The sequence below is a fragment of the Astatotilapia calliptera genome, chromosome 19 (genome assembly GCF_964374335.1).
Source record: "Astatotilapia calliptera chromosome 19, fAstCal68.1, whole genome shotgun sequence".
NCBI lineage: Eukaryota > Metazoa > Chordata > Actinopteri > Cichliformes > Cichlidae > Astatotilapia > Astatotilapia calliptera.
In genome coordinates, this window is record NC_137440.1 from 31515080 (window position 1) to 31537893 (window position 22814).

A 22814-nucleotide genomic window follows, 5' to 3' on the forward strand; every position below is an offset into this window, starting at 1 on the left:
GACAGCAAAAACGGAGACTTCCTAAAACGACGACGCATTTCAGTCATAAGATGCAGTCATGTGACCAATTAAACCTAGATAGCGGAGGGCGTTATACAGCACTTGTTTTGTTTGCTCTCAATTTTGACAGTCTGCACGCGCTCCAGAGAGCTTTTCTTCAAATTCTTTAATTCTCGCTCGCTTTTGCACCTTTGTACTTCTGTGTTTCTCGCAGCAACAACTCCACCTCATTGTTAGTCCATTTAAAAAAACTCGCTGCTTTTCCTCAACATTTTGCTGCGATATTTCAAAGAGACAGAAAGTAAATAAGCGGCAGACAGAAATGAATCTTCTTGCGTTTCATGCATGCACAGGACTGGAACGTGAGAGTTTTTGGCCGTTACAATGTGGACGCGCAACTCTGTGAAAATGACTGAAAAGGATGGTGTGGACGCGGAGTGTTTTTGTCTGAAAACACTGTTTTCAAATCTATGTAGTGTGGACGTCGCCTCAGGCGGTGCTGCCTGTATTTACACTTAAAACCAGGAATGCTGACTAAGAGTCACACCAGCTAAGCCTACACCAACAGGCCTCGCGCTGATTAGCCTTGTAAATGATGTCAATGTTCAACTTTAAAACCCAGAAACAAAGACAGCACCCCTATCATCTAACCCTCGAATGCTCACGCTTTACGTGTCTGAGATAAAAGCTTCAGTGTCGGTGTGTAAGACCTTTCATCTAAGAGCACTATGAGGCTGTGTCTGCACCTTAATGATGCCATTTTTTTGTTGTTATTGCACCACAGGGCACCATGTGTGGCTCAAAGTGGAGAGGGGGAAAATGAGGATTGTCCTGGCAACTTGCCATGTTTAGCCTGATGTGTTCTTTAAAAGGTGCAATGACACACACAAGTTAAAGGTGATTAAATTACAGCCTAGCATTAAATCACAGCAGCAGTGCAACAGATGTTGGCTGTTCTCTGTGGTGTAGCTTCATCCCAGAGAAAGACGAGCTAAAATGGATTATTCCAGTGCAGTGATCTGGGTCCCGTGTTCCAGCTTTGCTCTTGTCAAATACAGTAGTGTGTGTGGAATTTAAGAAGCAGAGCAAAGTCCAGGCTATAAGCCATATAGACTGTATAAACCGTGCATGCAATCATATCTTTAAAGTATTTGTTAATTTACAGATTACAGACTCTGGAAATGAAGTCTTTATGTCGCTGATGAGAGCCACAAATCAATCTTCTTCTTTTTTTTGGCATGTAGTGTTTAGGGTTAGCGTTTGTTGTTTGTTAGTCACTACAACTAACTTCAAATTGGACAGAAATTAGTTTAAACTAAGACTTGACTCGTCAGCAGAAGCGTTCAACAGAACAGTTATAGCTGTAGTTAATAAACAAGTGTGTGTGCGCGTGACAGTGAGATCAAGTAGCGTTGAAAGTTAACATTAATATTGTATTTGGATTCTGTTATAATCTGAAAATAAACATGTGGCCATAAATATGTCAGTGAGAAGAGATCAGTTGAAAGAATTGATTTATTGACGGACATAGTTGGAGTGATATATTCTTTGGCGATTAGACTCTGGAGATCCCAGATCAGGGATGTCAGCCCACTTTAATCTTAAGTGGACCAGAGCAGTGAAACACCCTTTTTCTGTCACTGTACAGAAGTTCAGCTACACCTTTAATCCCACAGATGTGTTGATATAAAAAAAGAAGCACAGTTTCAACTATTTTCTTTTCTGTCTTTTTAATTATTTATATGTTAGTTAATTATGTTGGTGTGGTATAAATGGCCATGAGGGTAGAAAAAGCTGTAAAAATTCAGAAAATATGGGTAAAAGTGCAAAGTTTTGTACTCCTTTATGTTTTTCAAAGCAGTCCACAAGGCCGGATTAGACTGTTTGTCAGGACAAACTGGCCCTTAGGTTTTAAAGCCCTGCTAGGATGCAGGTGATGGCAGAGAAGAAGCAGGTGGAGACCCAGGATTCAAAACTGGGCAGCATTAGATGGGAAAATATAGATGGGAAGGAGGCGAATTGCACAAATGAATGTCTGAAAAGGCAGCGTCACAGATGAGTTCTTAGATTTCAGGCACGTGGAACAGAGACTGATTAGCTCATTGAAGGCAGGAAAATTGATCCAGCCAGAGAGATGACAGAACCCAGTGTAACAGTGTGGGAAAGTGGAAGTGATGTAAAGAATAAACTAGCGGCACAAGTGCCCCAGAATGCAGGCGGTTGGATGAGTGAATACCAGTCTGCCTTAATGAGCTTGCACATAAGCTACATTATTATAACATTATGAATCTCAAGCAAGTTTTGTTTGTTTTTCATTCTGTCAGTGAAACCAGACCAGCATCTTTTATCTAAATGTTTTCTATTAGCCGGCAGCATGGTATGAAACTGGTTGGTTGAGTTGTTTAGTGAAAGCGATCCGCCCTTCTCTAGTATTTTTATCATGTTTAAAGGCTGCTGTACACGTTGTTGAGCTGGCTCTGTTTCACAGATGAAGTTGATGTTGAAATATTCATATGTTGAATCAATTCATAATTCAACACCCTTTTATAAAAATAATTGGAAAACAGTGAGCAGTGATTACTGAGTCTTGTAAAAGTAAAGTACTAAAGACATCACCAATTTGGTGATGTTGACACACAGCTTAATTTCTGGACATCTATGGATTGATTTCTTTGCCTGTGTGCATTGGACGGGTTGTTACCGACGTCTATGGAAAATTTCATGTCAAGAGCACTTTTAGTGGTCTAATTGGTGACGCGTTCATTACTTATTTTCCCCACAGTATATGTAGAATATGCTTCATTAATGTGCCTTTGTTCTGCATTCTTCCAGAGCACCAGGCTGCCCTCTTGCAGCTGAAGAGAGAGTGCAAGGAAGAGCTGGAAAAGATGCATGTAAGTTTTCTCATGACTGCAGTAAACCAGACACAGGGAAAAATGAGCAAAAAAGGTCAAGGGACAAAAAAGAACTAAACTAATACTGATGCAGGCAACAGAGACAGTGTGGTCTTACATCTGAGTCATGACAGGCGTGTTATAGCACACAGTTAGGGAATTAAACTTCAGTGTGGTTCGAGCTTTAGCTGTACATTTGTGCAAGATATATAAATGAATCACAAGTTCAGCTGTAGGAATTTGGGTTCTCATAGCAGATGACGGTTATGACCACAAGATGGCACTAAGTAAGCATGAAATACTCAGCTGGAGGAGCTTCAGTATGCAAACTAAAAGGCTGGAACCTTTGAGCTATTCAGGTGATGAACTAACATCAAGCCTGTCAAACTTCGATGGACAAACGTATGTTCATATGATATATGAAATGTAATTGGAGTTTTACAATCCTGACATTATGCAGAGAACAGAGATCTCAGATGGTGGGAAAAATGAAGCAATTATAAATGAACAAACCAATTTAAAAGCGCTTGCTATAATATAAGTCTTGAGGCAAACTTGGGTTACTTAATGTGTGCTATTACAACTTCCAGCTGTTCAGTCCTTTCACACACACAAGCACACACAGATGGCTCCCATCAAATGTCCCTTAAAATTTTTAGTTTATCATTTTTCAAAAACGGTGATTTGGAAGAATTTGAAATATGTTTTATCTGCCTATTTAAACAAATTTGCTCTTAGAAAAATGAAAGAGACAGACTAAAGTTCTGGCTGTGTTATAGAATTTGTGCCACTGATGATAATTTGCTCTCTGGGCCACTCCCACGAAAAAGTCTGACCTCCTGAATTTCTGGTGAAAGACATTAATTTTGTTGTAATCTTTCAAATCCACTGCTGACACAGAGAAACATGTACCGTAGTCGAACCACAACAAAGGCTGGGCTAATTCTATTTCTAAACTGACATGAGTTAATAAGGAACATGTGTAAGATTTATTGCAAAACAGTTTATCTTTAAAATCAGTGCTTTGCTTTGTTTGGTTCTCCTTGTTTGAAATGTCAAATAAAAATTGGACTTTGGGGATTTTACTGTAAGAATTGGAAACTAACCTGAGGGAAACATTTAATTGGAACAAAGATGAAGCGATATAATACCCTCTTTAAATAAAGAAGCGTGTACTTGGAAGAATAAGTAGGCACTCTAGTCCAAATTCATCTCAGGGAAAACGCCGTCTACCGCCTGATACGGTTCTGTTGGATGGTGGGAAATGACTAAAGTTGCTGATACTCTGGATTTGTTCTCATGGCAATTTTCTTCTTACAGTCAGAGTTTGAGTTTAAGATGTTCCAGCTGCGTGGTGAGCACGCGGTCTCCATATCACACCTGGAGGGAGTCATTGCCAGTTTGGAAGGAGACAAGCCGTACAACGCAGGACGGGAACGCCGTGAGGTCCGCGATGTTGCTGTGTTCACCGGAGATGACCCCATAACCAAGACCTGCCGCACTGTGGGTATCCAGACGGACCGGGAGACGTTCATTAAGAGCCCCGAGGGCGATGGAGGCGGGCTCGCTCAAAGCCCCAGTCAGAACCTACCGAAAAAACTCAACTTGGACTCGATCGGACTGAATCTAAAGGCTGAAATGGACCAAGGGCCTTCTGCACCGCCGCCGCCGCCGCCGCCACCTCCTCCTCCTCTACCAGGTTTCTCAGGGCCACCAGTACCCCCTCCTCCTCCTCCTTTGCCGGGCAACACTGGAGCCCCGCCGCCACCCCCTCCACCACCTCCTCCTCCCCCTGGGGGTGGCCCACCGCCCCCACCTCCTCCACCACCTCCCCCTCCCGGCTTACCTGGCAGTGGCCCACCTCCTCCTCCCCCTCCTCCAGGAATGGGCCCCCCGCCTCCTCCACCTATGGGGGGATTCGGTCTCGGCCAGAAAGCAGACATGGCCCCACGGAAACCTGCCGTCGAGCCTGCGTGTCCCATGAAGCCTCTGTACTGGACCCGGATCCAGATACAGGACAACAAGTACGTATAAGACAGGATCCACTCCACTGGGGCTCCACTGGACTTCAGTTTACAGCTTAGGTTTTTTTATAGATCTGCAAACTCTAACAAGTGAAAGTGAAGCAAAAAAAATGCCAAACTAGGTTTGATGTCATTGAAAATCTGTGGTGCACTTACAGGGTTTGTCCACCACACCACACTACAGAATTTACTGCCTCTTAAAATGTCCCACACTGTGTGTCATGGTCCCCAAAAAATCTATAACCATAGATTTAGCCATTATATTGTAAATTGTGGGGGGTGTTTTGTTTTTTTATGTTAAACTTTAAGCTAATACTTCAAAATCAAACTTCAGTATGATGATTTTAAAGATGCTTTTGCTGTTTCCTTTGTTACTGATGTAAACATGCTACTGTTAAGGACTGCATGGGTTAGATACACAAATATCCTGCAGTCAAAGGAGTAGCCCTGTCATCCCAGTGCAAATGAAGCTGTAGGCATTATTGGCTCTGGGCTAATGGGCTCTCAGTCTAAGGCTTGAATGCTCCTATTCAAAGAGATTTCAGCGATATGGTTGCTGCACCGCACTCCCTCATCTAAAGGCCCTATTGAGATGCTCTGTAATAGTAAGTGGATTATCCAGACCATTTACTGTGGCTGTGGTTGTTGCCTTTGAGTGCCAGCCTTTCAGCTTTATGGCCTTGTATTTCCATGGCTGGATTAGTGGGGAGAAGCTGAGCTGCGGTTCGTGTTCTCTCGCCGGTTGTGGCCAGCGCTCGAGGACTAAGTGTCTGCACTGCAGTAGTTTCGTGTCAGCTATAAATTTAACTGTTAAGGGGCATTAAATGGGTCAGATGTTTAACTGTAGCTGGATCAGCTGTGTGATCTGTGTTAATGGTGTGAAGGTCTGAGTTATGAGGTTTGGGGGGGGGGCTGTAGGGGGGGATGCAGTGTGAGGTTTGAAATGGTGCCCAGTGTCTGAATGTAACCTGAGATGTGGAGTACAGTGGGCAGCGTGTACGACGGGGGGGGGGGGGATTTAAAGAATTCACTTATAGCCGTAGTCCAATTAGAAAGTTGTCTTGTGGGTTTTTTTCTTTTTGCTAGGAGGGGGAGTCGGGTCTGAGTTTCTTTAGTAAGCTACGTTCCTGCATCAGAGCCATCAGATGTTTGTTGGACTCGAGGTGGGAGAGAACAAAATCCAAGGATTTGTTAGTTTGTTTTTAAGGCGCTATCATTATAAAGCCTCTTGGCTGCCCTAGATAAATATGCTCACCTCTGCAAATGCATGCTTTGGAGACGCAGCTGAACTTGCCTGACCCTAATCTAGTCACTGTTGAAAGGCAGTTGATTGCTCTGGTATTTAAGCCACGATAAGCCTCCAAGCACTTGCACCCAGTGCGGTTACATCCAGGCTCTCTCAGGTGGCCTGCCGGCTGTAATATCGTTCAATGGTGACCTGCAAGAAGAACTGTGACGTGTGAGGAGATAATAGAATACATTTCGGGTGGGAGGAGCCTGCTGATTGTGGCGTTAATGTCATTTTGACGACCAGACGTGATGGGGGTGGGGGGGAAGCAGAGTGAGGCAGGTTGAGTTGAATTAAACAGTAGATGTGTTTTTAACAGCAAACTGCTGAACGCCCTCTTGACTCTTAGACACCTCTCGTTCTCACTTTGCACCTCCGTTTGTTTCTTTTTCCACGTTACTCGGCAACTTCTGCAACACAGCATTTTGTCCTTTGCCTGGAAATGGTGGTTTATTACAGAGACAGGCTTGTCTTTAAACTTTTATTTCTATCACCCGGGTTATAAACGGCGCTCTTAAAAGTCAAGATTGCGACCGTGGCTGCCAGGTTTTTGTCCAAACAGCAAAATGGACAACATCAAATGAGCTTCCAAACATGGAGAACACTCAATTTTGTTTGATTCAAGTAGCCTCCATGTTGCTAGCCGTTCTATGAGAAGCCTTGACTGTGATCGAATGTTTTACACGCTATAACCTCAGTTTTTCATGGTCTGTTTATATTTAAAAAATTTATGATCCGTTTTTTTTTTTTTTTTTGTAGCAACAACACTTTATGGTGTTCTCTGGAGGAGCCAAACATCGTCAACGCCAAAGAGTTTGAGGACCTTTTTTCCAAGGCCACGCTGCAACCGAAGAAGAAGCCGCTGTCGGACACGTATGAGAAGAAAGCCAAAACTAAGAAGGTAGCATCATTGGGCTCCACTCACTCCCCGGCTTGGGTTGTATTGACTTTGGGCGCTGTGTTGAAAGCTTAATTCATCACTGTATTCTTTTGCATGTGGTTATCTTGCACGTTTTGCCAGCTGAGGGCAGGCTTTTTCTTTCATTTCTTTCATCGAGCTTTGTTTAATAGAGGCTTTCTGTCTGCCGTCATCTTCACTCGTAAATCCAAGGAAGAAATAACAAAAGGTGAAACAAAAGGAGGGAAAAAAAATTGATTGCGAGCCTCATCAAGCCCTCCTCCAGATTGTTGTCTGTAGTTGCCAGGTCCTACACTGGCTATCAAGTTCACTCCCTTATGTGTGTGTTGGTGTGTGCTTTTCTCCCCCCCCTATGATCGAGTTCTGCAGTGTGGTGTAACCAGGGCTTCAGGATTATGCTTTTTCCCTTTTGTGCAAGGTAAATTTTTCAAATCAAGAACAAAAAATCAACACAGATGTGCTTTCTGCCCAATTGATCCACTATTCCCTCTACCCCACCAAAGACTCCTCGATGCCGTCGTGTTAAATCCTGCAACTCTGCACCTCTCTCTCTCTCGCAGCCAGCGCTGCGTCAGCGTCCCGGCTGCCTCGCGGTCCCTGCCAAGGCGTCCGAGCAGTTAAAAATCAGCCGCTGCCCCAGACTTTAACCTCTAAATCCATACGCGTCCCCTTTTCTGATCAATTTGTTAAGGCTCCACTCGGCTCCAGAGGGCCAGAACGTGTATATGTGTGTGTCCATCCCAAGATCTCCCGATTCAGTCGGGTCACTCAGACTGTCCAACATTTGATCCAACACAGACAGCCACATCCAGACACAGATCTCGCCAACTGTGTCCTGTCTGGGCTTACATCATTCTAAAGGAGGTTTGGCCCCCATTAATAACAACATGTTGAAGCAAATTCATAACAATCAAAAAAATCCCATGTCCAACATAACACTTGTCCCCTCCCCCCGGTATTTGAAAGAAGGACGTTTGTGCTACACCGGCTGGGTTTGTTATCTGTGTTTAGACTTTTTGTTCTCAGTACTGTGGTTTTATTTAATTTAATTTTATGCAGTTATTTCTGGGGTTAAAGGGGGAATTGTTTCCGGCTGCCTTGACGTTCAGCTCACTGGAAAGGTCATCGGAATAATAGAAACTTGTTTACTTAATAATTTTCTATCCCTGAAAGTTTATACTCTGAGTGACTGGAGGGGAAATAATTTGCGAGGGAGATCATCTAAATAATAACCAGCAGATGATGGTTTCCAAGAAGTTCAGCTGGTTAAAGTACAGGAAAGAAAGGAAAGCGGGCCACATCTTTTTGGGAAGCTGGGGAGTAAGGGGAAACAGTATAACAGAAGATTAGCTGCTTCTGAGCGGAAGGAGGAAAGAAAATGGATAAGGATATCTTAGATGGTGCAAAAGAGAACGCTATAGGCCCCCCAGCAACTGCAGAGTATAAAAGTACACGTTGTTTACTTGTTGTCTGACAGAGTCCTGCAGTACTGAAACAGAGGCAGGCTCACGACCTCCAGGATATTTGGATGACATTGTAGCATTAGTCATGTTACATTAAGTGATACATGTGATTCACAGGCAAGTATTTTTGGCTCATGAGTTGCATCTGCTTAGACTTCTATGAGAGGATGTCACACTGTTTAAATTCCTTCGGGGTGCAAAGGAATAGGGCTTCCACAATTTTCATTGCGTCATCTTTCCACCTAGTTTTGTGAGCGCACCGTCATAGTCCTGGTTGCAAGCGGTTTGATTTTATCAGTTATTCTGAAGCTTAATAAATGTCAGGAAGTGGCTAAATAATCTATGCAAATGTAGTGATGCGTTTGAATCACAGAACAGAAATAAAGTATTCGAATAACTTGCTAAGAAAATTCATATGAGAAGCTAAGCTACTACTTGACCTGCTGTGCAAAAGTCTTGAGCCATTATTCAGTTATCGGAAAAAATGGGAAATGGGTGCAGCAATTATTAAACTGTGCAAACATGCATGGAAATACAATTTATAAGGCAAAAACAGTTTATACTTTAAAGTCAATATTTTTGGTGTGACCACCTTTATTCTTTAACAGAGGCTGAACTCTTTCAGCTTTCTTATCATTTCTGTAAGTAGTCTTCAGGAGTAGTTCTCCAGGCTTCTTGAAGGACATTCAGGGCTCTTCCGTGGATGTTGGCTGCCTTTTGTTCCGTTCTGTCAACATGATCCCACCCTGCTTCAGTAACGTTGAGATCCACTGGCTAAAATTCAGCCCCAAATCCTGACAGAGCCTCAACTGTGTTTTACATATGGCTTTAGATACTCACTGTTGTAACGCTGTTACTGTATCGACAGTGATTTGAACCAGAATTTTCAAATATGGATTCATCACTCCATGAAACCTGTTGTCGGTGCTTTTGAGTCGAGCACTTCTTCTTTTATCCTCCACTTGTCCAATTTCTTTTCTTCACAATTCACACCAATCGGAATCACTGTTGATGCATAAATACTATTTTTATGGCTCTCAAACTGTATTTTCATTGGCATTTTTTAAATATTCCCTAAAATACAAGCGAAAAGTGTCTGAAGATTCAATTTAAAGTTCTTTCTTTGCCAAATTGTCTGTTATGTGCAGACACATTGTTTTTTTTTTTTATGCTTGAAGGATTCATAAGTCAGTGTTGAGTGGCTTCACAGCCACAGCTAAGAAACGTTTTGAAAGGCCGCGAAGAAGCCAGGACGAAATATTCTGCAGGGCTTCTTTCAAAAATACAACAGTGTTTGGCTCCTTAGACGTAAAATATAAAGAGTTTTTCACTGTACTGTATTTCCCATAACTGACCTGTTCTTTCTTCATCTACTTGTTTCAAATTGTAATAGTTGTTTCTTAATAAAATAAGTAAAATAAACAGACTTCTGTAGAAGAGATCAAGAAACTTCATGCGCAGTGGGACATGCTTCCCTTTTTTGATTGTCTGTCTTCCTGTAAGCTTCTGGCAGCGCTGCACCTTCACCTCCCTCTAAGTTGTAGGAGGTTTGTTAATAAATCTGTCTTGTTCTGTAGTTTTCGCAAAAATCATTCTGGTTCTTTAAACACACTCGGAAGCTTTATAAATGTCTGCCCAGAACAGAGATTTAAGCACGACTGTTGAAAAGACTCTTTTATTCTGGAGGTTCTGATTGGACAGGGATGTAGGTGATAGCTTCTCAGTTTGGCGTGACGTCTTCCTCTGCGCAATACCGGCTGACACACATGTGGGCTACCTGCCTCCCATCTGTCAGCACACTCATTTTCAGTCAACGTTGCCAGCGAATCTGGTTACGTATCTGTATTAAGGAGTCTTTGTTTGTCTCCATTTGTGTGTTTCTGCGTCTGTTTTTATTTGCGCGTCTGCGTGTGCCCGCTTGCTTGAACACACCTGTGTGGTGACGGCACGTCCCCCGCAAGTCATTATGCACTTGCTCAGAAAGTGTTGCCAGAACATGCTAACACCACAGCCCCGGGGGCTGTGGACGGCGAGAGGAGATGAGTGGGTGGGAAAGGAATGTGTGTGTACATTATGCATATGAGCCACTTCCCCGTTTTCCAGCAACTGCACACGCCAAGAGTTGAAACTCGGGGGATGCAGGCGATGCCTACATGAGTGAGTTAATCTTTATCATGTGTGCCATAGAAAAATCAAAGCTCTTGTTTACTCTGGAGCTCGTCTCTCTGCGCCGATTAGCATATCAAAGCTGAGGGGAGCTCTCTCACCGGGGAAGACGGGACCGGGGGTATAATTGCACGCATGTGGCTTCACCCCGATGGCTGGTGGAGGCGATAAAGTATGGGCACCTATGTGAGCGGGGGAGCAGGCGATGGGCACGTCGGTGCATTTTTGAGGATCGAGGAGGGGAGGGAGGGATGATGATGATGATGAGGGAATATTCCGGTTAAATATGCCGGCGTGTGCGTGTACAAATATGCACATTAGTAAACACAAAAACTGAGGTCTCTTTTATGCACATAAATCAGAGCTCTATCAAGTTTATACATGGCAAGTTAACAAACAGCAGCTTTACGGGTTTATGGGAATAACTTATGAGCAATCGTACTACGTTTATTAAAGACATATTTGAAGTCATGGCTATGACGTGGGAGAGTGGGCGTAAGATTAACACTTCTGGGCGAGACTGGGGTTGCTGAGTGTATCGCAACTGGTTATTGATGGGAAGTCTCGAACCAGTTGTTATTGTAACATTTGCCTGGGTGATTTCAGACAGATAGTCAGAGAGACATCACTGCGGAGCAGGCCGCTCGCTCAGGCGTGGCTGTGTAAACTATCCGTTCGGCTCGGATTCTGCATCACCCAGGCCGCATCGCCTAACACCGGCCACCTGCTTCAGCTCAAGGCTCTGACATCTCAGTGTCTCCTTCCATGATTTTGTTTATTTTCTTAGACTGCTCGCTTCCCCCCCCTTTCTTCCTCTTTCTCTTGACTCGTCTCCGTTACTCGAGCGTCCTCAGCCGTGTCGGGTCAGTTCTCTTGTTCTCCACCGGAGGGAGCCATTAGCTATTGGTGTCTACCTGTCTCAGCATCAGCATCTCCCGGCTCTCTCCACCTACCCCGAGCTGTTTGCGTGTCTCGAGGCAAGCATCCAACATCACTTGTCTTTTCTCATTAACTTAACTGTTTAGGCTAATTGGCGACTTCTGCAAAGGTTCCTCGCCGCTTTTAGTGCGGCCCATCCAGAGTGGTTAATTAGAGGTGTTGGGAAAGCCTGGTACTCAGCCGTCTCATAGTCCCCAGTGTAGGAGATCCCTAGTGATCCAGGTAATAGAGCTGGAAGCAGCATGGCACCCACTAACGCCCTGTAATGCAATACCAACTTCTAAGGCTTCTGCTCTCCAGCTCCCACTGGACAGCCCAGTAGCCGACAACACCATAATACCTAATGAAGAAGCCTGACACATTAACTTTTAGAGCGGGGCTTTACCTTGCCAAAACGTTCTCTGGTTTTACGGCTAATTCAGTCATAAGTAATTGTGACCATGTGTAGGCACAAATAAAAATCCTGTGAATTTATAGTTACTGCTTCTCTTTGCCGTGCTCTTCAAGACTGTCCTTTTATGGTGCCACTTTTTGCCTTTGTACTTTCACTGCGACTTGATATTTTTTGATTATATCTCGCACGTGTTTTCTGGTAAACTTTGGAGGAGGTGCTTTTCCTAACGTTCGCTTTCTCATTAATGTAACTTGATAAAGAGGGTCCCGGCTATGTGTGTGCGCGCGCCACATTTCCCGGTAGTTTGCGTCACGATGATGGGTTATCACAATTAGTGCTGATTAGTTCGGTCATTTGGGTCAATCCCGGGTGATTCGCCGACTGCTGGGACTAACTGGGGCTTTGGGCGCTCTGTCTCGCTGGTCGTCCGTCACCTGCCACGGAGGGGAACTGGTGAATTTAACCCACCCTCTCGCTGCTCGAATGAACTTTTTATTCACCGTCTGTTCCTCAGGTTATTTGATGTCACATTTTGAATAATGAGGGATGATTTGCGTAAAGAGTAAATGTCATGTTAAGCTAAAAAACTGCATTTTTCTATAACCCATATTTCATATTTGAATCCCCCCACCCCACCCCCAACTCTCTCGATACTTTATAATGTAAATTATTTTGTGGTTTGTTTGGTTTTTTTCTTTCTCTCCAGATTATCAAGCTGCTGGACGGGAAGCGTTCCCAGGCAGTTGGCATCCTGATATCAAGCCTGCATCTGGAGATGAAGGACATTCAGCAAGGTGAAAAAATCTTTTCCAGCGTCATCTAGAAGCTTGCAAACACTACATTATTTTCCTGCCTTTCACAGAACAAACTCGTATTCCGATTCAGCTGCGATAAACTAAATTTACTCTCCTCTTCACCATTAAAGTGAGCAGGACTCCTGAGGAGATGCAGATGGAGTTATTTTTAGAGATGAGATAGTGAACTCTGCAGCAGAGGAGAATTTCCAGTGTCTTGACAGCTACTAATTTGTAACTCCAGACACTTTTTTTCTGGATTAATTTGTTTCAAGTGGAAAGTGGATGATTTTTCCAGTTACCACTGTGGGAAAGAAAAATCCTCAATTTGTCAAAATGTGAGACGGCCACGTCGCGATGAAAGCAGCCTTTCGCTTTTTCTGACAGGCCTCCTGTGCTGGTTAAAGTCAAATTGCCATCTCCTTCATTTTAAGAGCTGAATAGATTGATTGCATTCTTGACGGTTCTGTGGAAAATGCACGCATACATGTGCATGTCTAAAGTCCCTGCATGGGTGAGTAAACGCATAGTATGTGTGTTGGGGACATCATAGGTGGGCCAGGAATTAGTCCGGCCCTGGGACTGTGGTGGAGAATGGCTGCCGCCTGCTTGTCTGAGCATGCGGCCAGCAGATCTGTTTATTGTAGCCAGTGACGGTTTCCACAAGCCTAATGGGACTGACACCCCACTAATGATCTAAGCATGTACAAAACCACGTTCCACAGTTAGCAGACACTGCGCTACCACATAAAACCAACTCAAAACACAAGCCAGAAAAGCGGATACACCAGGACAACCATCCTGTTTCGATTTCTTTTTTTCTCCCCCCTTTCAGTTCAGTTTCTCTTCTGTTCCAGTGTCAGTTTGGTAAAAAAAAGGCCGGCTCACACCCAGCGTGAGGCTGCTTCCTTGTGCTTTAATGGGAGGTGTATGCGAAATGGACAATTTGAATTTGACAATGAAGGACAGCACCTTAATAAGCACTTCTGAGGGCACTAGTCCCTTGCTTCGCCTGCTTGCCTCCCCTTTGTTGCCAAATTAAAAGGACATGGTACATGTAATGTAATTACAGCTACTAGGGAGGGAGAGAGTGGGAAGCAGGGAACTAGAGAAGGCAGTACTCGGGTTAAGAGCAAGGGGGGGTCAAATGCACCCGTGGAAGTGACTGGGCGACCTCAAGGGCCACCATGGTTCAAGGGCAAAGGGAGGCTCTCCCCCCCCACACACACCACACACACACACCACACACACACACACCACACACAAACACCACACACACACACACACACACACCACACACCACACACCACACACACACACACACCACACACACCACACACACACCACACACACCACACACCACACACACACCACACACACACCACACACACACCACACACACACACACACCACACACACCACACACCACACACCACACACACACACACACCACACACCACACACACACACACACACACCACACACACACCACACACACACCACACACACCACACACACACCACACCCCACACACACCACACACCACACCCCACACACACCCCACACACACCCCACACACACACACCACACACACACACACACACACACACACACACACACACGAGTGAAAAGTGGAAGGAGAGGGTGTGAAGCCGTTGGCAGGCACGCTTTGATCTGTCGGTGTGGAGAGATATCCGGCTCCCCTCGGATCAGAGTGCTCCTGTGCACACTGAAGCAGGCCCCCTTTGGTGGGTGATTGACGGCTGCGTGGCTGAGGGACTGAATAATCCACTCTAATAAGATGTAGGAAATGGACCTCCAGCGTTTTCTCTGATCCAGACGTCGGGACCACATTGACAGCTTCTCTGCAACAGAACAGCTGGGAACCAGAACGCAAATTGTTACCTTGTTAGGTGGAAGTAGTCGCTGGCCAAAATTGTTAACATTACCTGTGCAAGTTTAATACACGAGACATTCAACTGATAAAAAAAGAAAGAAATCTGTTCTAAAGACATTTTTGCAGACCTTTTTTTGTTTGGTTTTTAATGTGTTTTGATAATCAGAAGTGCCTTTTTACTTCCATTGGTTTCAGTATAATTAAGACAAGGACAAAGCACCAGATTCTCCTGCACTGAGCAGCTCACACCAAAACAATCAGGATGAATAAGCAGCCGTGTAGTCCAGCAGAAACACATGTAAACTAGATTTTATGATGTTCAGCTTTCTTCTTTTGGGTCAAATAAGTGTCATAAGTTTTGTAAATTTCAGCAGGTTTAGCTGATGTGGTATGTTGTGTAGTTTATGATGGCAAATGTTTGCAAACTTTAGCTTAAATTTGCAGCATAAATTGCTGATATTAGTTTTCGACTGATTGACGCGTCTCCTCTGTGGCCACGGCAACTGAGTAGCGCATTTCAGAGGAGCAGGTCGTGCACAGACCTTCTCGGCTGACAGCGACCAGACAACCATGAGCTGATCCAAAAGCAGTGTTGACCGTACCCACTTCTACGTGCATCACTAAGCTATAAACCTACGACACGGTCTCTTTCTGTGATCGTTTCATTTTGCCTTCTGTTTACACACTCGAACGTACAAAAACCTTTTAAACGATTGCCTGTTGCATTCACTTCCTATCTGCTCCGGCATCCTTTGTTTTTCCTTAGTGCACCATCTACTGCCCACCTCAAACTCATTAGTTGGCTGTTGGTGGTTCTAGCTGTGAGCTCTGAGGTTAAGCAGTTTCAGGCTTTCCTTTCTTTGCCGTGCTGACGGGCTTCGTCCCCCAGTTCGCTTGTCCACGACAAGAGGGGGGGAAAGGAGCTTCGGCGTACACTCAGCATCTGCGGTCTCAGACTCAAGTGTGCTCAGCCTGGCCACACTCCCAGCTTTACTACCTCAAGCTAATATTGTAAATTAGGTGTATAATTTAGTTAAATGGCAACTGAGTTATGCACTTCACTTGTTTTGTTTGTTTTTTTAATGTCATTCTTTGTTTTACTGGTTTGGGAAATCTTTTTCTGTCAAATATGAATATAGGCTCTATAAAGCTGCCACAAATGTAATGTTCCATTATTCAGCCTGTAAGTAAATTAAAGGGCTGTTGTGGGTCTGTTCTTCATAACACCGACTGCTTCTGTTATCTTTTCCAGCTGTTCTTAATGTGGACAATTCTGTGGTGGATTTGGAGACAATTGAGGCTTTATATGAAAACGTAAGTAGCGTGTGTGTGACATTTAAATGTCTAAACAAAAGTTTCTAAAGTTTTCACAAGTTTAAAATAAAACTAGATAACATCTACATCAGGGGAAATTATCATTCGACTCCCTGCTGAATTTGTACGTTTTCTCTAATTTTTTTTTTCTGTTAGCTTCATTTTAATGGCGAGATACAGAATATCAATATTTCCCCCACTATATATGGTGTTACCGAAGCAAATAAGGTTTCTATACAGATGCATCTTAAAATCTTCTCTAACAAAAAGTTGAATCACGTATATTTCATCACAGTATTGAGCCACATCTTTGTAATGACCTTTGCATTGTCTCTCCATAGAGGGCCACCAGTGACGAGATGGAAAAGATAACGAGACATTATGAGACATCCAAAGAAGACGAAGTGAAACTGCTGGACAAACCTGAACAGTAAGATTTTGTTTTGAATCAGGTCTCACCAATTTGATTATGTGTGAAAGGATACAGAGATATAGAGCTATGGATATCTATCTCAGGGCTTCGTCATTAGTTTCTGCACAAAGTGTGCATTTTTACATAGCCTTTGCGTACGTGCAAAAATGTGCATTAATGGACACTGCTTCAGTAGTTTTTGTCAGGGTTAAGCAGTCCAGCCAGTTAACGAGGCCTGGATCCAGCGGTGCCATTCAGCCTGGCCTTCCTATTTCCATGTTTGACCAGAGCTGTCACTATAGCCTCCTGAGTCATCCCTACTCAGTGTCTACCTCCATCAGCAGGGTCTAATCACACAGGATGTTACCACTCCACTCCGCTCCCCTCCGACACGGCACTGTTTACATAAGTCGTCCCGCATCAGGCCAGAGCTACCTTTGATCAGTCTCCGTGCGCCGCTCGCCGCTTTCCTCCACCCGACCCCGCGGACCTTTCAAACCCAGCCGAGCAGCGCGGCTCATGACTAGCAGCTGCCTGCCTGCGAACAGCAACGTTGACTCAGTCAGCCTGCGTGGGGAAGCTGGGCCTGCCAAGGACCCAAAATAGTTCTTCCTGTTAGACGTTTTGTTTAATTCTGTCATAACACATCACATCCCATACTCTTCCACCTCCTTCTCATCCTCTCTCTGCCCCTCCTCCCCTTTTGTTTTTCAGGTTTCTCTATGAACTCTCTCAAATTCCGGACTTTGCGAGCCGAGCCCGATGCATCATCTTCCAGTCGGTATTCCTCGACACCGTCTCTTCTATACGTCGCAAGGTGGAGATCATCTCCAACGTCAGCAAAGTAAGAACGTCACGACAACAAACTGCTTAAAAAGTGTCCGCCTACAAGAACTAACCCCAAACAAACTGTGTTTGTCAATGTCAGGAGTTGCTTGATTGCAACAGTTTGCGGGATATAATAGGTCTCGTTCTGGCCTTTGGGAACTATATGAATGGAGGGAACAGGACGAGAGGGCAGGCTGATGGCTTTGGGCTGGAGATCCTCCCCAAGCTAAAGGACGTCAAGAGCCGGGTAAAACCGTTAAAGGCTCTAAAGTCTTATAAAAGTAGAGTAATATCCTAGTGAGCTGATTCATGCCCTTTACCTTAATTGTCTGTTTTGCTGTTTTCTTTCTTCAGGACAATCGCATGAACTTGGTGGATTACGTGGTTTTATACTACTTGCGTAATTTTGATGAGGTAAATTAATCATTTTAAAAAAAATAAAGTTTAACAGCTTTTAAATGTCTCCTAAGTAACACGTTGCTTCATTATTGCAGCATGCTGGTACGGAAAAGAGTGTGTTCCCTCTGCCAGAGCCACAGAACGTCTTCCAGGCTTCTCAGGTTAAGTTTGATGACCTCGCCAAAGACCTCCGAAAACTCAAGAAAGATCTGACCGGTACGACGTGCCCCACTCGTATAAGCGGGCTCATTTCTACCACATTGAATTTATTGCTTAGGTTATCTTTGTTCCCCAGTAAATCAGTCAGCGTAATTGTATACATTACCATCTTTCACCAGAGCAGTTTAAATGTAAATGCACATCCCGTGGACTCTCCCCTCCCTCTGCAGGGAGGTTTCTGGGTTTATTCAGGACCTCGAATGGCCCGAGGGAGCCTTTCCCAATTCCCAGATATTGTATCTTAACAACCGTGTCATCATAACACGACAGGCTTTCCTGTTACAGGACTAGTGGCAAGACATTTGGCATCTTTATATCTTTGTCTGTGCAGCATTTAAAGCTAGAGTAAAACCCAAAAAACAAATTCCAGGTCACTGAGGATACATCAGAGGGACAATAGGGGGATTAAAAATTAAATACACTTTTGATGTTCTGTGCTGGTAGTGTCCTGGGCGCCGAGCCACTCAGTAACCCAGCCAAGCAGCCAGTTAGTCTTGGCCAGGGCCACACGGAGGTTAAAGGCGATGCCCCCCGGTGCCCCTTGTGTCTGTCGTTATTTAAATCAACCAATAATACGGCATATGAAAGCAATTAGATATGCTCCACAGCTCTCCCCTGCGTCTTTCAGATTGCTGTTAAAGCCCTCTCCTCTCTGACCCGAGGGAAAAATACAAAGAGTCTACTAAAGTACCCAGACCCACCTCAAGCTGTCACTCATTTATTAGGAAAAATGGAAGACCTGAAGACAATAAATGCAACACGAGGGCCTTCGTATTTGATCTCTGCTGCAACGCAGTCTGGCACAGTAGTCCTTAGGGGTATTTGCATCACAGGGCAAGCCCTGGATTCTGGATGTTTGCTGAGCTCCACCTATGACTCCCACCATTTTTATCCTCTCCAGCCGCCAGGAATAAATATTTATGCCAGGCTATTATAAACCAGCCAAAAGAAAGCAACTGGTCTTAATTATAAAGCTAACACAGATCACTTCCATCCACATCGAGAGCACTGCCTGACACTGAGAAGCTAACATCGGATCACGCTTTGGTTTACTCGCACTGTTTGACTTTGGCGAGCAGAGCAGCCCACCCCTCAGGTGGTGACTGCAGTGGTCGCCGGTGTCTTGCCCTGCAGCCTTGGGTCAGAGGCAAGGAGTTGTGATGCTGAGAGTGAGAACTTCATCCCTGCTGAGCTTAGTCCACCTCCGTGGGCCATGGGCACATTTAGGATACTGTATGTTTCTGAGCTTTGAGCTGAGTTGCTCCGGAGAGGGCTTGCCGTCCACTTGGCTGCCCTCTTCTTCACTGGCTTGTGCAGAAACGTGATCCTCTTTTGATGGGGCTTCCTGTTTGGGAAGAGGGTGATGACCTTTTCTGTGCTGCTCTCAGAGGGAGAGGGATGAGTGAGAGGCCATAAGGACTTAAACCTACTGTAGGACTCGGAGCTCCCAGTGAGACAAACCATGCTGTGGTTAATTTGTGCGTCAGTCTTTAGAACTCGGCACTAAAGATTAAGTTTATCATTAAAATTTGGCACAACTCAAAGTTCTTAAGTCTTCCCAGAATTCCTTTTCCCTTCTCGACCAGCGGCTACCTACTAAAAGATCTCTTTAACGGCCACATAATTGAACCAGACAGATGGGAAGGGATGCAACCAAATGAAATGGGATCAAATAAAAAGAAACAGTCAGAGCTCATTTGCTGCTCAGGGGAGTTTAGTGTTTCACAGAAGTCCCGGCCTAGGTTAGGCATTCATCACTGTGGCAAATCAGACAGTGTCCCGATTTTAAATGGCCTTTTAATGTCAGGTTCAGGCTGGGCCTTTAGCCTGAGGCCTGTTTTACGATGGAGCCTCAGCTTGGAACAGAATGAGTGAATTCTGTTGACCAAACAAGGCAAAAATTACTCTAAAATCGGATCCTTTTTTATGTTGGTTGATTTGTTGCAAGTAATCGTGCGATTTTCTAGCTTTTTGAATACGAATAAATTTGTCAGCACATTGCAGAATGGCTGCATAGACCCGGATAACCCCAGGTCCATATGTCACATACCCAAAGAGCTAAAAAATGGATGGATGCATTTGAAATGTAAAGTTTGTCTATATCTGTAAAGATATAGACAAAAGCACCTTTTCCTTTTAATGCATCTTGAAGCCATATTTCAGTGCTGCTGCTGATATTCAAAGTCCTGCCTGAAGCTTCTACCTGTCAGTGCTGTATTTCCAGCAAAAAAGGGAGAAGAGTTGTAGTTAGGTGGATATGAGTTGATTTATGAGGGATGGAAAGGAGAGAGAACGCCTTACCCTACGGCAGTCTCCTGGCTGGCCTTGCTGAGAGGTGATAGCATTTTTCATCCCATAGAAAGGAGAGCTGGATACTGACAGACCACTGGAACTAAAGATAATTGGAGATCAGTGAGAGAATTCACTTTCCAGGTATAAATAACTAGAATGTGCCACGGCTGGAGCACTGGACTGGTTTAACCTCCTGGGGGGAAAAAAGAGTGCAGCAAAGTTTATGAAGTTCACTGTTACATTCTGAATATAACTTACATTCAAATATTTAAAAAAATTAATTATCAAATGAGTTAAAATGTTCTGAGGAGGATTTTTATCTTTTCTCTCGTTTACTGTGCGTCTCCTCGTCTCATTTGTTTGCTTCTTCGGTGGATTTTGCTTCCTCATGAACCAGAGCTTCACAAATGGGAGGTAGTGGAGTGTAATGGGCACATTTGTGAGACCGAGCCATCCATCAAACAGCCATGGTTGAGATCTTGTGGTGTTCCGCAGAGTCTCCGTCCACTCGTAGGCTTTGTCTTTAAGTCGACTTTCCGTAGTCGTGAATTGTCCTGGCTGGCTGCGATTTCCTGGTAGCTTCAGCGGGGGCTCTTGCTTACAACAGTAAAAATCATAAGTACATGTTAACATCAAAAGCTCCCATTTTCCAAACCACACAGGGTTGGAAAATGGAGCAAAAGTCTGTCTTTCTGTTTGTTTTTCTTCCCACTTAACCCCATCACCACCACCCAAATTTTTTTTTTTTCAATATTTCTGTTTTTTAAACGCACAATTGTTGGCCCATTACCTCATATTATGCAAGTCTCACATTTGCATATAATGGATTCAACAGTGTCTCCTTAGAAATGCATGTTTTTGTAAGTGTTGCTCGAGTTAACTCTGTTCATCCTCCTCGTTGCTGTACCTATGACTCTTTGGCTTTGTTCATGCATGTTCTTAAAATATTGCTGCTTTTTTTTTTTTTTTACTACTTTTTGCTGCTTAAACATTGTCCACCAAAGTCTTAGAAGCAAATCACAATAAAAAAATAAAAAAAATACAGCAATGCATAAAACCAGTGCTCTCTGATCAGTGATGTGGGAACTGGGATTTAAAGGGCAGAGCTGTTGTTGTCTGGACAGAGAGCCCAACAAAGCAAAGAGTAAAAATCCTGTTTTTATGTTCTACTACATCCTCCCAATGTTGGCTCTGTAAATTGTGTATGGTGCGCATGTATATATGCAGTACCTCTGATGGTAATTCACATTATTATTATTTAAATTTAATTAGTTTATTCAGCGTCCTTTTAAATGAGAAGTCTTATTTAAGAAGATATTATTAGGTACACCTATAAGAAACCATTTAAAGTACATTAAATAGGTGCTGTAAATTTCAGTGCGTACTTTAAAATAAATTTCTTTCATTATACTTTTTTACTAAAGATTAAAAAATGCATTTGTAATGCAAGAAGACTATTAATTTACATTAATTTACAGAGCTGATTAAGTCGTCTATTACTCCATTATCTTTAAAAAAAAACTTGCATGCAAACATTAAGATTAGTTTTTTTACTTAAGCTTAATTTTTGTACGTATTTGCGATTAGCTCACTTACACTCACGTTACCATTAACGGAAGTTTGGCTTTATTTTTCTGGCCTGATGGCGTCAGTCATTTGCTTGCAGGAGAGTCCTCCTCCAGAATGCACTTTTTTCCAAAAAATGTATTATCACTCCAAGACAATGTCTCAAACCCGAGCCCTGGGCTTTTATTCTTTACAGCTGTTGTGTTTTTGTGGGCTTCCTCCTTGCGGCCTTTGCTGTCTGGACCACATTTGGAAGCGAGCCGCCTCTAAATTGTAGACTTGCTGTTTTGAACACTTTTTTTTAATGGGTCTTTTTGAGTCGGGGGATTTTTGTTAAGGAAACGTGGTTTGTCCAAACAGGATATTTTGGTTGTCATGTTTGTGTGCTTGCTGAGTTCTGTCTTTTTATTTGAATAACTGCTGGCTCCCACTTTTAAATAGAGCCCTGGATTCCAGAACGAGCGGCTGTTGACGTAGTTGCGTCTCAGTTTTAATGCTGGGATGTCGTGCTTCCTGTCTCGTTTAATAAGACACCCAGTAAATAAAACCAAGCAATAGAGCGGGTTTACCGGACTACAGGTGCGGCAGCTCCGCATGCAAACGCACGAGAGCCAAACTGAGATGTTAAAGCAGCGACACAGTGAAGTTAGACTGCGGCCAGACCTGTTAATGCTCTTGTTCTGTTGCAGAACTATTTAGCTATGCTGTCATAAGCAAGTTTAGGTATTTATTGCTGCCATTAATGACTTACAGGTTGAAGGATTGTGCAAAGTTCTTTTTGCCAGGCGTCTGTGTGTGTGTGTGTAGTTACAGTTGAGAGGAAATGGGGAAAGGTTCGGCTGGAACACGCTCACTCACGGCTGTTTCCTCTGAACTTGTGTGAGTTGGATCATTTGGCACGGCAGAGGGGGGGGGGCATCCACAAACAGCAAACACATCTGCTCCGCTCACACATGTGGCCAGCGCTGAAGGTAGAATACAAATGAAATGGTCACCATTGTGTAAA

At 43.9% G+C, this 22814-nt stretch overlaps 1 protein-coding gene across 2 annotated transcripts in view; it reads left to right on the top strand.

Moving 5' to 3' along the window:
• LOC113012682 (formin) overlaps nucleotides 1-22814 on the top strand; it is a 49975-nt gene that overhangs the window by 13618 nt on the left and 13543 nt on the right. For both annotated transcript variants that reach the window (XM_026152977.2, XM_026152978.2), the window contains 10 exons: nucleotides 2833-2894; nucleotides 4215-4918; nucleotides 6966-7107; nucleotides 12794-12881; nucleotides 16031-16092; nucleotides 16434-16522; nucleotides 17219-17348; nucleotides 17433-17579; nucleotides 17687-17746; nucleotides 17827-17947. In XM_026152977.2, the coding sequence (XP_026008762.2) occupies nucleotides 2833-2894; nucleotides 4215-4918; nucleotides 6966-7107; nucleotides 12794-12881; nucleotides 16031-16092; nucleotides 16434-16522; nucleotides 17219-17348; nucleotides 17433-17579; nucleotides 17687-17746; nucleotides 17827-17947 (1605 nt within the window). The remainder of the gene's footprint in view (nucleotides 1-2832; nucleotides 2895-4214; nucleotides 4919-6965; nucleotides 7108-12793; nucleotides 12882-16030; nucleotides 16093-16433; nucleotides 16523-17218; nucleotides 17349-17432; nucleotides 17580-17686; nucleotides 17747-17826; nucleotides 17948-22814) is intronic.